We start from the raw sequence: 13243 nt of genomic DNA, 5'->3' as shown, positions 1-13243 counted from the left end.
TTTTCCAAATATGACGTCAAAGATTTTATGAACAACGTCCATTTTATTGCACCTTCAAATTCTTAAGTGGCATGAGCGGCAACATTTCAAAATAAACTAGCAACTGGGTGATGAAAAATAGCCTGATGGGATTAAATAGTTTCTAGTTACAAACCATAGACTGTAAATAAACGTGGTCGACACGTCTCCATCCAGAAATGAAGCCAAAATCTGTTAAGATACTAAAGTTGACATTTCACCCCATTTTTATAATAACCAGATGAGTAATTAAGACTAAGCTTGCTGGAATAAAATCAGATAAGAATAAATGACATTAACCAGAGAAAAATCTATTTGATTTTTTTTTGTACTTTGATTATTCATATTTTGGTCCAAGTCCAATCCACTAACATGGAGGAGGCAGGGTTTATGACCGCCACTGCAGCCAGCGGCCAAACAGCGATGGAGACGCGGTGGCGTCACTTTTGAGGAGTCATCATGTCGTCCATCTTTATACAGTCTGTTGCAGACTCGCAGCAACACAAATGAAAGACAAACAGACAGATTTCTCCAATCATTAGTAGGCTACTCTTGCTGCAGAACTGGGTCCAGACCTTCTCTGCAGTTACACCCCCTCTAGAGAATGTCAAGAGATTCTCTGGACTGTCTGAGAATCGTTGAGGATCCTTTCCCCCGAAAACACGAGATGATTGAATCCACAAGTTGGTTACTCCAAACACGTCTATAACCAAAACAGCTCATTTTTTCAACTTCTCTTCATGTGGATAAAATCATGTTTCAGACAGAGACTCGGTTCAGGATCATGATATGAAGTAGTACAGCTTCGAACTGTCAGCTGTTTGAGAAAAACATTAGATTACACAAATATTGTAATCTAAAAACTGAATAAATCCTCCACTCTTGGTTTTTCTCCCCCAGACTAAATATGAGATGAAGTCGCCCCACCATCGCCCACAAGAAACTACTTTCAGTTCAAACAAACATGATCTGAAGCTCAGCATTTAGCGTCTGGTCCTTTGCTCGTCTCCCAGTAACTCTTCATCTGTGCGATGCTCGTCGTTGTCACGGCGATGACCTTTGAGAGGCTGCAGCTGCTCAGAGGATGCACGGGGTCGACGATAAACATGGTGTTTTCCGGGGGGTCGGTGGGGGAAATGCCCAGGTGCTTCAGACACATCCCCAGGTAGGCGTCTTCAATGAAGAGCGGTTTAATCCGAGGAGAGACTTGCAGGATCTTCCAGGGAAGGTCCAGGGACATGACGTAGGCCATGCCCAGAGGATAGGGGGGGAACTCCGGCTCAGCGATAACGTCTCTCGGGAGGTAGAACTTATTAAATGGGTTTCTCAAAACTGGGCTGTGCCACCACACCAAACCTGTCATGTAGTTTTGTTTGGCCGTGCCGGGATCCACCAACAGTTTGACCAAGTTGGGGACATGGACCAACATGTCCGAGTCAATCTTCATGACGTAAGAAGTGTTGGTGCAGTGAGCAGCCAGCCACTCCAGCATGACCATGGTCTTGATGGTCAGATTGCGGTAGCTGTCCTGGAAGTCGCTCTGGATCAGGTCGCGGTGCAGATCATTCTCCTGACTGAGTTTCTCTTGCTGCTGCCCAGCATCAGCTCCTCCAGGCAGGCCCACTAAGAAGAGCGTCCCCACCACCTCACCCTGAACCACTGTCTCACTTCCCCATGTCTTTCTGATGGCGTCCCGAGCCGCCACATCACTGGGTGCGACCGGGACCATCATGACCAGGAAAGGAGACCTGGTCCTACATGTCGGTGTGTTGCTTATGATGAATTTGTAGTTTCGTGGATAGGCCACATGATATGGCCCAGGATCCTCCCATTGTGGTTCTCCTGGTGATGATGATGATGATGATGGTGTTGTTATTTTAGGAGTCATTCTTGGAGTCAGGGTAGTTGCTCGACTTTTAAAAGCAGCATAGCTGATCTTGATTTCTGAATTCCCGAGAGACAATCTCCTGTCTAAATTCATATTGACCAAGACGATGGTCGCCACTCCCAGGATGCAGATAAAGATGCGTTTTATCTGAATCCTCCCGTTCTCCATTGAAACTGCAAAGAGAAGAGACTCGTGTTATCCAACGTGTTGAGACTATGCCACGGATTACAGTCTCAATAAACGACAGCAGCACTTTCTCAGGAATAACAATCCAGATTAAACAGCAGCTCATAGTTCAGTCACCTACCATGTCGGTGAAACACACACACACACACACACACACACACACACACACACACACACACACACACACACACACACACACACACACACACACACACACACACACACACACACACACACACACACACACACACACACACACACACACACACACTCTTAGCTCTGAATAGCGTGTTAACAACTGTGGGATTAGCGAGAAAGTTGCTAAATGAAGAAGAGAGCATCGAGTGCTTGAGCAGAACGAGTGCATGTTTAAATATGTACGAACTGCTTCAACTCAAGAGTTTGTTCTTGTTAAGTTTTTTCATAAACGTGACTTTTTGTCCTGTGGTATTTAATAGGAAACTGCCCGTCTCTTCACACCTCGGAGGCAAATGGCCGGCGCCACGAACCGGAGCAAGGGTGAGATTAAAGAAGAGACGCACTGTGCTGTATAAAATACATTCTCCAGGTTTACTTTATCTGATCCATTTCATCATTGTGTTTTCACAGCCTGAGCCCCCCCCACACACACAACGAGGCACATGCACATTTGGCCGAGACTCTAGCTGCAAGTCCGGATTTGCAGTGTGGAAAATGACGCCATTGTATGTAAGTAATTGTGTTTGTTTACTGTGGATCTTCCAACGGTGATGTAGCGAGGCTATTCCCATTATTAATAATATACTCATGTTACTCATGTTGTTTTCCAGCTGCCTGTACTAAGACGTACTAAGACGTACTAAGAGCCAGTATGAAGGAACTTACTGTACATCCAACCGGACCTTGCAGCTCTTGCAGCAGCATTGAGAAGTTCAGGAGTCGACAGAGAAGAAAGAGGGTAAGATTAGATTCATTAGATCATTTTTCAGTTACATGTGTAGGTGTATGTTGTCATTGAACTGTGCTAATTGTGCTGATTGCGTTTACAGCTGATTGAAGCGGGACAGATGACATAGATCCATCCTTCCACAGCCAGGAGCTCACCGACCTGTGTGCCACACTTCAAATAAGACTGGAAGCTACACTGAATCTCACAGCTACACACCACAGACGTCTACACACTGGAGCAGATTCGGACAGAGTCCCACAAAGAACTTATGACCCAGAGGCGGCAAAGAGACATGTCAACCTTCACCTGATTAGTTTTTCACTGGCTAGGCCAGTTGTGTTTTTACATTATTTGTGCTGTATGTAAATAAAGCTTTGACTCAACATATACCTTGTTCATGTTTTTTTCCCTCTACAATATGTTCAACATATAACATCAAGCATCACATGAATGAATGTATAGTCTTCAGTAACTGCAGTGCTTTTGGTAATGGCTTACTAATAATATATATTAATTAATATATATATATATATATATATAAATTATTAGTAATAACTATATATTAATTATTATTATTATTAATATTGTGTGGGAGGGGTTTACCCACGTGTGTATTATAATGACCCAGGGTGACCAATAGCAACAGACCTACCAGCCAATCACAAGTGCCTTTAGTCTGTGGTTTCATCCAATGGTGAAGTGAGATAAATTCTAACAAGTGATTCGCTGCCACTCATATGCTAATTGGACAACACCTTCGCTCCGCGACTCCACGGCGGCACGCCCCCTTCCCCAGCCCCCACCACTGCGGAACCCGTTCCTGGTTGTATGTGTCTAGGGCGAACGCGGAACTTGCCATCTGTAAACAGGCACTGTCTGCCAGGAATTAGGCGAGTTTGCAGAGGTTTGTAGTGACGAAAATTCGTCTAGTGAACAACATAACTAACTCAATTATATTCTCAATTCACCCGACAGAGATTACGAGCACACCGGTAAATCAAATCAACCAACAATGATAGCAGAAAACACCAGGAGACACTGCACATGTTCGAAGTCATGAAATATCACTTTTTTAAAAACGCCTCGTTAGTGGAACACTCGAGTCGCTCGAGTTTTCTGATTTGCGGAGGTCACCAATGGGCAGTCAACGCACCATCGCTACCTTTCCTAACTTACCTTGAACGGACCTCTGCGCCGCGTCGTTTCCTTTTTTTCTGCAGTAAAACCCCGAGCAGACAGATCAAGCTTCCTGCCAGTGCACATAGACTCCCTGCAGGCCCTTGCCCTTCACAGGAATCCAGACTTTCGGGTTTATCAGTAAAGACACCTACCAGTTTAATTACTAGTTTTAGTGTCTCGAGTTTCTAGACACAGCCCTTGACAGTGGCGTCTTGTGAATATTATGTCTCGAGACGGTGACCTGGATTTATTTTTATTTTCTTCTTTTACTATTAACTCACCTGTAGTGAAAAACACTAGAGTTTCTAGACACTGATTTGCTGATTTTTTTTCCATTTGTCTTGATATCATATTTGTATTATCTGATAATTGAGAAAGTAATTAGAAATCAGTGATCAAAAGCAGTTACAGCAGATTAATCAACACATTTAATCTCATCATTTATTTTACACCTCAAATTTGTATTAGTCCTGTTGTTGTATTTTGTACTTTATCATAAACTATAAATAAATCTAAAATACAACCAAATATAAATAACTATTCTACAAATGTAAAGATAAAAAACAATTTTTCTGAATTATTTATTCTGTAAAATAAAAGTGTTCATATCTGCAAAAACAATAGATTCCGATGCGTCCATTTTTCATCATCCAACAAATGAATAAGTCAGGCTCTGCTTAAATTAAATGTAATAATTATTACACATTATACAAGAAGTTTATCAGACTGATCCTCCTGAAACAAAGTCCCAGCAAACAACAGCAGAAGCAGTTCACACACACACACACACACACACACTCAGCTTTAACCACTTCACTCCGGCCTCCAAGCGGTATCGTGGAATCCGAACGTCACGATCTGATGAACATACAAGGTCACGTTATCTGGCGAGACCTGCGATGCCCCCAAACCAGACACTTCAGAAGACCTTGAATGCAACGAGATATCCTGTCCATGAATGTGACAAACAGCTAGTCTGAGTGCTCTCTTACATAGAGCACACACCTTGAGCCACATCCTGGTAGTGACTCTGTGGCGTTTACACATGACAATCAAAACTAGGATACATTACATTACTAGGATACAGTGAAAGTCTGATCATTATGTGCTCCATGCTGATTTTAAGAAGGAATCACTTCACTGTATTGCAGCAACCAATAACGTAAGGTATGACTGTAACAATGGATCTATGAGACCGAAAGAGTTACTGCAGTCTTCAGCTTAAATCAGTGGTCACCAACCTTTGAGCCCAAGATCACTTTAATTCCAAACATAAGACGAGATCTACCACCCTGATATCTTCCAAAAATCCCAGTCAGGAGGGTCATACTTATTATTTTTTTGCAATTTCTGTTAAAGGCTGAATGTACAAGAAGTAAATATACATAAAGGGCAGTTGTGCAACTTTTTCTATTCAATGCAAAGTATTTAAATTAATATCAATTCATATTTACAATGCAAGTTCTGCAGAGGAGCTGCTACTGCAGGACAATGTTTTTACATAATGGCTTTGATTTGATTGTGGCCATAAATTTGACTATTTCCTTCTATGAAAGAAGTCCCTTGTACACAAATAAATACCAGTACTACACAGTTTTGTAAAGGCATTCAGGAAGTGTTGCAACCATTTGTTTGTGACATAAATTCAGATAAACATTAAAACTCAGGTGAAAGATCATTTTCTCTGTTTATTCTGCTGTGAACCACAACGTGTATCGGTCTGAGACACAAATGTAGTTACAACACTTTTTTCAGAACCTGTTTCAAAGTAAAAGCCCTCCAGTGTGTCACCTTCTGAATCCACTCATTCGTTCTAACGGGGCTCTGATTGTTATCGACAGACCGGAAGATGCGCATCTTCATACCGTCGAGTCCTGACATTAACTTCAGTGCATAAACCAACTTGTTCTTGGAGGAAATGCAGGAGATAAACCGGCAACTCCACCGCCAGTAACCGACACACAGCGCGTGTGAAAAACAGACAACCGACACACAGCTGATCTGCGGCGCAGAGAATGCCATCACCTACCTAACCTCAAACCACAGAAACGGCTTGTGGGCAGATGGGAAGTGAAATTTCACATAAAATCAAAAACCATTGGCAAGGCAATATTTCTCTAATTAGAACCCAAATAACAATCATCTTGAATCCATCATAAATCAAGAATGGGGGGAATAAAGTTCGGAAGAAAAACATACAACACGTGAATTAAACAGAAGATGTGGTTTAAAACTCCAACTCGTGGCGAACAGCAGTCAATGAAGATCACTTAAGCGCCCCAGGTGGAGATTACCTGGTGATCACGTTAACTGAACTCCGAACATCTTCTTAGACACACAGCTCTTACCCGTTTGCGATGGCGCTACACGCAACCTACAGCGTTGTCTGGCGTGACGAGTCCAACCGACCGCTGTTTACGGACCAGGAGAAACGCAGAGTCCGTGACGACAGCCGTTAGTTTCTGAAGAGCGGAAATGAGGCTCGCAGTGGGCGTTCACCCGGCGACCGCTTACCGGTGCTGACTCCTCCTAGTTGCTACTCCTCTGCGGGCGTGGTTTTTAATATGTAATTGTTATTAAAAGGTACCGTTTATTTAACACGTGTAGTGAACAGATTGAAGCAAATTAACTACACTACTACAGAGTCGTGTGTTTGGTTGTGACTTGATTTTAATAAGTTAATAAGTTAATATCAATACGCTACATGTGTAAGTTGCATGTGATAGTAACTATATGTTTCACAAATGTTCTGATACAGGCTGGTATAACCACCATTACTATTACCATCTCGTTTATTTAGCCTGTTATGGAATTTACAGTGAATTAGACAGTTTAGATAAGATTATAATCTCCACACACCACTGTTGTAAACAGTTCTCATATTTATTATATAATTATGTTTTCACACAGAGAAGTGGAGAGACTTGATGTGGACTGTTATCAACAGCTCTGTGGGAGATTATCACCTTGAATATTACAGATGAGGTAGAAAGACATTTTATCTATTTGTACAATGTTTTATTTCTTTCAGTACATTACATTTCATTTAGCTGATGCTTTTATCCAAAGTGACTTACAATATGTGCATTTAACCATGAGGGTACAAACCCAGAGCCCAGTACATCGGTTCTGTCTGAAATCGGTGGTGCTTCCACCTGCTGAACACAGAATAAACTGTAAGAACCAGTCTTTGCTGGAACATACACAACATATAATGTAACTGACTGCTAAACCTGGTAGGTTATGCAGATTGTTTCATTTATTATTTGGGTTGGGTTTATTTTGTTCTTTATGTTCAAGTAAGTATCGTGTTATTTAAGTTAGTAATTTGTTGTCCTTTTAAACGTAGCGACTCACCTCGCGTAAATTATATCGGTCCGCGGAGCGGCACATGACGGGTGAGAGGGGGATGGGGTTTACATTTTCAAAGTATCTGTGTTGTACTTTAAACAGATTTCAACTGGACCTCATGACCAGGACTCAAGTTATATTACATTTAGGATTTACATATTTTCAAGACATTCATTTTCTTTCCTACTTTCTTTCGGTCTTTCTCATTGTTATTCAAATCTGTCTCACACCTAAATAATATAAATATAAACATTAGTCCAACCCAACCTGCTAGGAGATAGAAAAGGAGATAAGCTAATTCCTCTGCAGTGTGTGTGTGTGTGAGAGTGTCTGGTGGGCGCAGACAGGAAGTGACGATGTGTCTGAACACAAACGAGTCATCCTGCTCCGACTTGCTGCTTCAGGTAATGACTGTAAATCTTGTTCCCGAGACAAAGTGCAAAACTCCAGACTGTCCATGAAGCACCCGCTTCACTGCATCATTAACAGGATTCACACACACAAGAAAAAGATAGTTACTTGCCAGATGTAACCTGGTACGTTGCTGCACAGTGGGTGAGAGCCAGCAGTGATTTATGTCGTGGTCCCAGACACTGAGCGGGATCTCTGGCGTTAGATGGCAGCACAACAATGAATGATGTGTGGAGCCAGGGTTTGGGTTTTCAACATGTGTGTGATTTATGCCGTCAGCAGCAAGAGGGCGAGCAGGGCCTTTGACTGGAGGATCCTCCCTATCTGACGGAGGGAGAACAGATCGCAGACAGCTGGAGAGAGGAAGAGACCAAGGGAAGGTCACGGTCCTCAAGGCCGAGACCCACTGTTCACCGCCAAGGACTCACAGACGCTGAGGTTGGTGCCCAATATGTCAGTAGCTGCTTTCAGACCTGCACTGTACTCCGGATAATCTCCTGATACCTTCTCCTTCCAGCGCCCCCCTGACAAATATCCAAAAGGGCCCATGCAAGAAAACAGCAGGAGACGCAAAACTGAAGGAAAGAGAGTAGAAATATATCAGGAGGAAGAATTTACACGTCACATCCACTCTGGAGATTTCTGCATTGTGAACGTCTGTGAGCGGAGAATCTCCTGCTGCGTCGTTCATGTGTGAAAAAGGAAAAACTCCGGAGAAAGTCCAGACCCCATCGTGCCGACATCCTCCGGAGTTCATGTCTGAAAACAACTTTCCCACTGTGAAAACTCCCTTTACACTTACACACACACACACACACACACACACACACGCCTTAAATTGGCATTTCTAAAGACTTTGACAAAGACAATTACCCACAGTTCATAGCGTTGTGGCCACGGCATCCGCGCACAGCACCCAGGTAACGCTACAGAGGCCACGCCCCTTCATTATGCATCATTTTAGGCCCATACAGAGGTCATGAAGTGGTAACTTAGCCGTTGAGACCAAATCAGGCTGTAAACATGTTTAATTCTGACAGTTTGGGAATATTATCAACTTAAATGTTGTAAAAACTTAAATGTACAGGAAAGATGTAAATACATCAAAGCCAGTATGATTATTATTCAATACTCATTCATAATCTAATGCCGTTTGTGTTAATGCCTGTAGATTTTACCTGGTGTTATTCTGCCCTCTTGTGGACAAAAGGAGCAACTACAGCAGTGCAGAGGGTTGATTGCAGAAGCAGGAACAAAACTCCACTGCTAACTTTATAAATTGCAACATACATTTTCCAAATATGACGTCAAAGATTTTATGAACAGTGTCCATTTTATTGCACCTTCAAATTCTTAAGTGGCATGAGCGGCAACATTTCAAAAATAAACTAGCAACTGGGTGATGAAAAATAGCCTGATGGGATTAAATAGTTTCTAGTTACAAACCATAGACTGTAAATAAACGTGGTCGACACGTCTCCATCCAGAAATGAAGCCAAAATCTGTTAAGATACTAAAGTTGACATTTCACCCCATTTTTATAATAACCAGATGAGTAATTAAGACTAAGCTTGCTGGAATAAAATCAGATAAGAATAAATGACATTAACCAGAGAAAAATCTATTTGATTTTTTTTTGTACTTTGATTATTCATATTTTGGTCCAAGTCCAATCCACTAACATGGAGGAGGCAGGGTTTATGACCGCCACTGCAGCCAGCGGCCAAACAGCGATGGAGACGCGGTGGCGTCACTTTTGAGGAATCATCATGTCGTCCATCTTTATACAGTCTGTTGCAGACTCGCAGCAACACAAATGAAAGACAAACAGACAGATTTCTCCAATCATTAGTAGGCTACTCTTGCTGCAGAACTGGGTCCAGACCTTCTCTGCAGTTACACCCCCTCTAGAGAATGTCAAGAGATTCTCTGGACTGTCTGAGAATCGTCTGAGGATCCTTTCCCCGAAAACACGAGATGATTGAATCCACAAGTTGGTTACTCCAAACACGTCTATAACCAAAACAGCTCATTTTTTTCAACTTCTCTTCATGTGGATGAAATCATGTTTCAGACAGAGACTCGGTTCAGGATCATGATATGAAGTAGTACAGCTTCGAACTGTCAGCTGTTTGAGAAAAACATTCGATTACACAAATATTGTGGTTTCAAAGCATTACATTTATTTTATACAAACATTTTTATGTTCAACTTCTGCAAAAACTGAATAAATCCTCCACTCTTGGTTTCCCCCCCAGACTAAATATGAAATGAAGTCGCCCCACCACCGCCCACAAGAAACTACTTTCAGTTCAAACAAACATGATCTGAAGCTCAGCATTTAGCGTCTGGTCCTTTGCTCGTCTCCCAGTAACTCTTCATCTGTGCGATGCTCGTCGTTGTCACGGCGATGACCTTTGAGAGGCTGCAGCTGCTCAGAGGATGCACGGGGTCGACGATAAACATGGTGTTTTCCGGGGGGTCGGTGGGGGAAATGCCCAGGTGCTTCAGACACATCCCCAGGTAGGCGTCTTCAATGAAGAGCGGTTTAATCCGAGGAGAGACTTGCAGGATCTTCCAGGGAAGGTCCAGGGACATGACGTAGGCCATGCCCAGAGGATAGGGGGGGAACTCCGGCTCAGCGATAACGTCTCTCGGGAGGTAGAACTTATTAAATGGGTCTCTCAAAACTGGGCTGTGCCACCACACCAAACCTGTCATGTAGTTTTGTTTGGCCGTGCCGGGATCCACCAACAGTTTGACCAAGTTGGGGACATGGACCAACATGTCCGAGTCAATCTTCATGACGTAAGAAGCGTTGGTGCAGTGAGCAGCCAGCCACTCCAGCATGACCATGGTCTTGATGGTCAGATTGCGGTAGCTGTCCTGGAAGTCGCTCTGGATCAGGTCGCGGTGCAGATCATTCTCCTGACTGAGTTTCTCTTGCTGCTGCCCAGCATCAGCTCCTCCAGGCAGGCCCACTAAGAAGAGCGTCCCCACCACCTCACCCTGAACCACTGTCTCACTTCCCCATGTCTTTCTGATGGCGTCCCGAGCCGCCACATCACTGGGCGCGACCGGGACCATCATGAGCAGGAAAGGAGACCTGGTCCTACATGTCGGTGTGTTGCTTATGATGAATTTGTAGTTTCGTGGATAGGCCACATGATATGGCCCAGGATCCTCCCATTGTGGTTCTCCTGATGGTGGTGATGTTATTCTTGGAGTCATTCTTAGAGCCAGGGTAGTTCCTCGACTTTTAAAAGCAGCATAGCTACTCTTGATTACTGAATTCCCGAGAATCAATCTCCTGTCGAAGTTCATACTGACCAAGACGATGGTTGCCACTCCCATGATGCAGATAAAGATGTGTTTTATCTGAATCCTCCCGTTCTCCATTGAAACTGCAAAGAGAAGAGACTTGTGTTATCCAACGACAGCAGCACTCTCAGAAATACCAATCCAGATTAACAACAACAGCTCAGTCATCTACCATCTGTCAGTGGAAACATAAATATACATGTACACACATATCTTCCTCCTAGGATGTGTCATAACCGTTCTTCAGCCAAAGAAACGGTTTCATCTCAACTTGTCACCCAAGACTCTCAAAGACAGCACGGTTCACATTGTTGCCTTTGTGCTCAATAGAATGTTCCAGGAGCTTAAGGGGGTAAACTCGCTCAGCAGGTAGACCCTGTTGAAATTGGTTTTGTGCAACCTTAGAGTGACCAAGAGGATATATGGAAACATTAGTTTTAATCTGGCATCACATTTAAGCTGTAATGTGGCGATCATCTCAAACGATTACCCAATATTTGCAAGTACAATCCATAACAAAAGAGTCTCACCAGCTCTTCAGTGACTGCTGCCGCCGCTTTGATCCTCTAGTTGCTTCACCACACACTCTTGTTCAGTGTGAATACCATGGCGACAAACACTGTCAAAGCTCAGTCTATACTCGTCTGTATTCATTTGGATATAATTAATAATCTTTATTAAATTTTATCTAAAGTAATAAACAAAGTATTAAATAGCATCACATATTGTTGAGATATTATTGTTCTTTCACTAGATAATTTTCAAGACACTGATTTTATATTTCACTGATCATATAATTTAACAAATCAGACATTTAATTATTTTGTCATTGGCCATGAGTTTTATTATTATAATGATAATGCATGGCACTTACCAGATAGGGACTTTTAACTTTTCACTAACCAACAAAATAACTCAAGGATTGGGATTAAAAAATATATATATTTCGGTAACTGATGTTTTTGAGAATGTAAAATCTTATAAAAAAAAGGTGCAATTGGTGGAAAGAATAGTTGTTGGTGTGGCTCTGACCATTTCTTGAAACGGGTCACTTTACACAGTTAGTTATAAAGTCCAAGCAAACAACAACTAAAACTCAATTATATTCTCAATTCACCCGACAGATTACGAGCACACCGGTAAATCAAATTAACCAACAATGATAGCAGAAAACACCAGGAGACACTGCACATGTTCGAAGTCATGAAATATCACTTTTTTTTAAACGCCTCGTTAGTGGAACACTCGAGTCGCTGAGTTTTCTGATTTGCGGAGGTCACCAATGGGCAGTCAACGCACCATCGCTACCTTTCCTAACTTACCTTGAACGGACCTCTGCGCCGCGTCGTTTTCTCTGTTCCACAGTAAAACCCCGAACAGACAAATCAAGCTTCTCACCAGTCCACATAGACTCCCTGCAGGCCCTTGCCCTTCACAGGAATCCAGACTTTCGGGTCGACCAGTAACGAAATATACCAGTTTATTTACTAAATCAGTGTCTAAAGTTTCTAGAACTCTTTTTTTTTTTTCGTGTGTGTGTGTGTATATATATATATTTTTTTTTTTTTTTTTTTTTTTTATTTATTTATTTTTTTATTTATATATATATATATATATATATATATATATATATATATATATATATATATATATATATATATATATAATATGATAATTGAGAAAGTAATTAGAAATCAGTGATCAAAAGCAGTTACAGCAGATTAATCAACACATTTAATCTCATCATTTATTTTACACCTCAAATTTGTATTAGTCGTGTTGTTGTTAATTTGATAATTATTAAGGCTTAATATTCTACAGCTTAACCATCAACTTTATCATAAACTATAAATAAATCTAAAATACAACCAAATATAAACAATTCTACAAATGTAAACATAAAAACCAATTTTTCTGAATTATTTATCAAACCAGACACTTCAGAAGACCTTGAATGCAAC

At 41.8% G+C, this 13243-nt stretch overlaps 1 protein-coding gene and 1 long non-coding RNA gene across 2 annotated transcripts; one reads left to right on the top strand and one right to left on the bottom strand.

Moving 5' to 3' along the window:
* Positions 1 to 930: 930 nt before the first annotated feature.
* Positions 931 to 11192, bottom strand: LOC117762975 (beta-1,3-galactosyltransferase 2-like). The gene is made up of 2 exons (XM_034587784.1): positions 11162 to 11192; positions 931 to 1887 (listed from the first exon to the last, which is right to left on the bottom strand). The coding sequence occupies exons 1-2, from the start codon at positions 11190 to 11192 to the stop codon at positions 995 to 997; spliced, it is 924 nt and encodes a 307-aa protein (XP_034443675.1). The 3' UTR covers positions 931 to 994.
* Positions 2901 to 3403, top strand: LOC117763000. The gene is made up of 2 exons (XR_004614105.1): positions 2901 to 3029; positions 3121 to 3403. It is a non-coding gene; the product is annotated as an uncharacterized LOC117763000 (long non-coding RNA).
* Positions 11193 to 13243: the final 2051 nt, after the last annotated feature.

This window comes from Hippoglossus hippoglossus, chromosome 1 (assembly GCF_009819705.1).
Source record: "Hippoglossus hippoglossus isolate fHipHip1 chromosome 1, fHipHip1.pri, whole genome shotgun sequence".
NCBI classification, from domain to species: domain Eukaryota; kingdom Metazoa; phylum Chordata; class Actinopteri; order Pleuronectiformes; family Pleuronectidae; genus Hippoglossus; species Hippoglossus hippoglossus.
The sequence above is the reverse complement of the archived record's forward strand: the minus strand, read 5'-3'. Positions and strand labels throughout refer to the sequence as shown.

Coding starts and splice junctions, on each gene's coding strand:
- LOC117762975 (XM_034587784.1), bottom strand. CDS start 11,192: ATGACTCCAAGAATAACATCACCACCATCAG. Junction 1,888..11,161: donor AATAACATCACCACCATCAG/GAGAACCACAAT, acceptor CTAAAATAACAA/CACCATCATCATCATCATCA.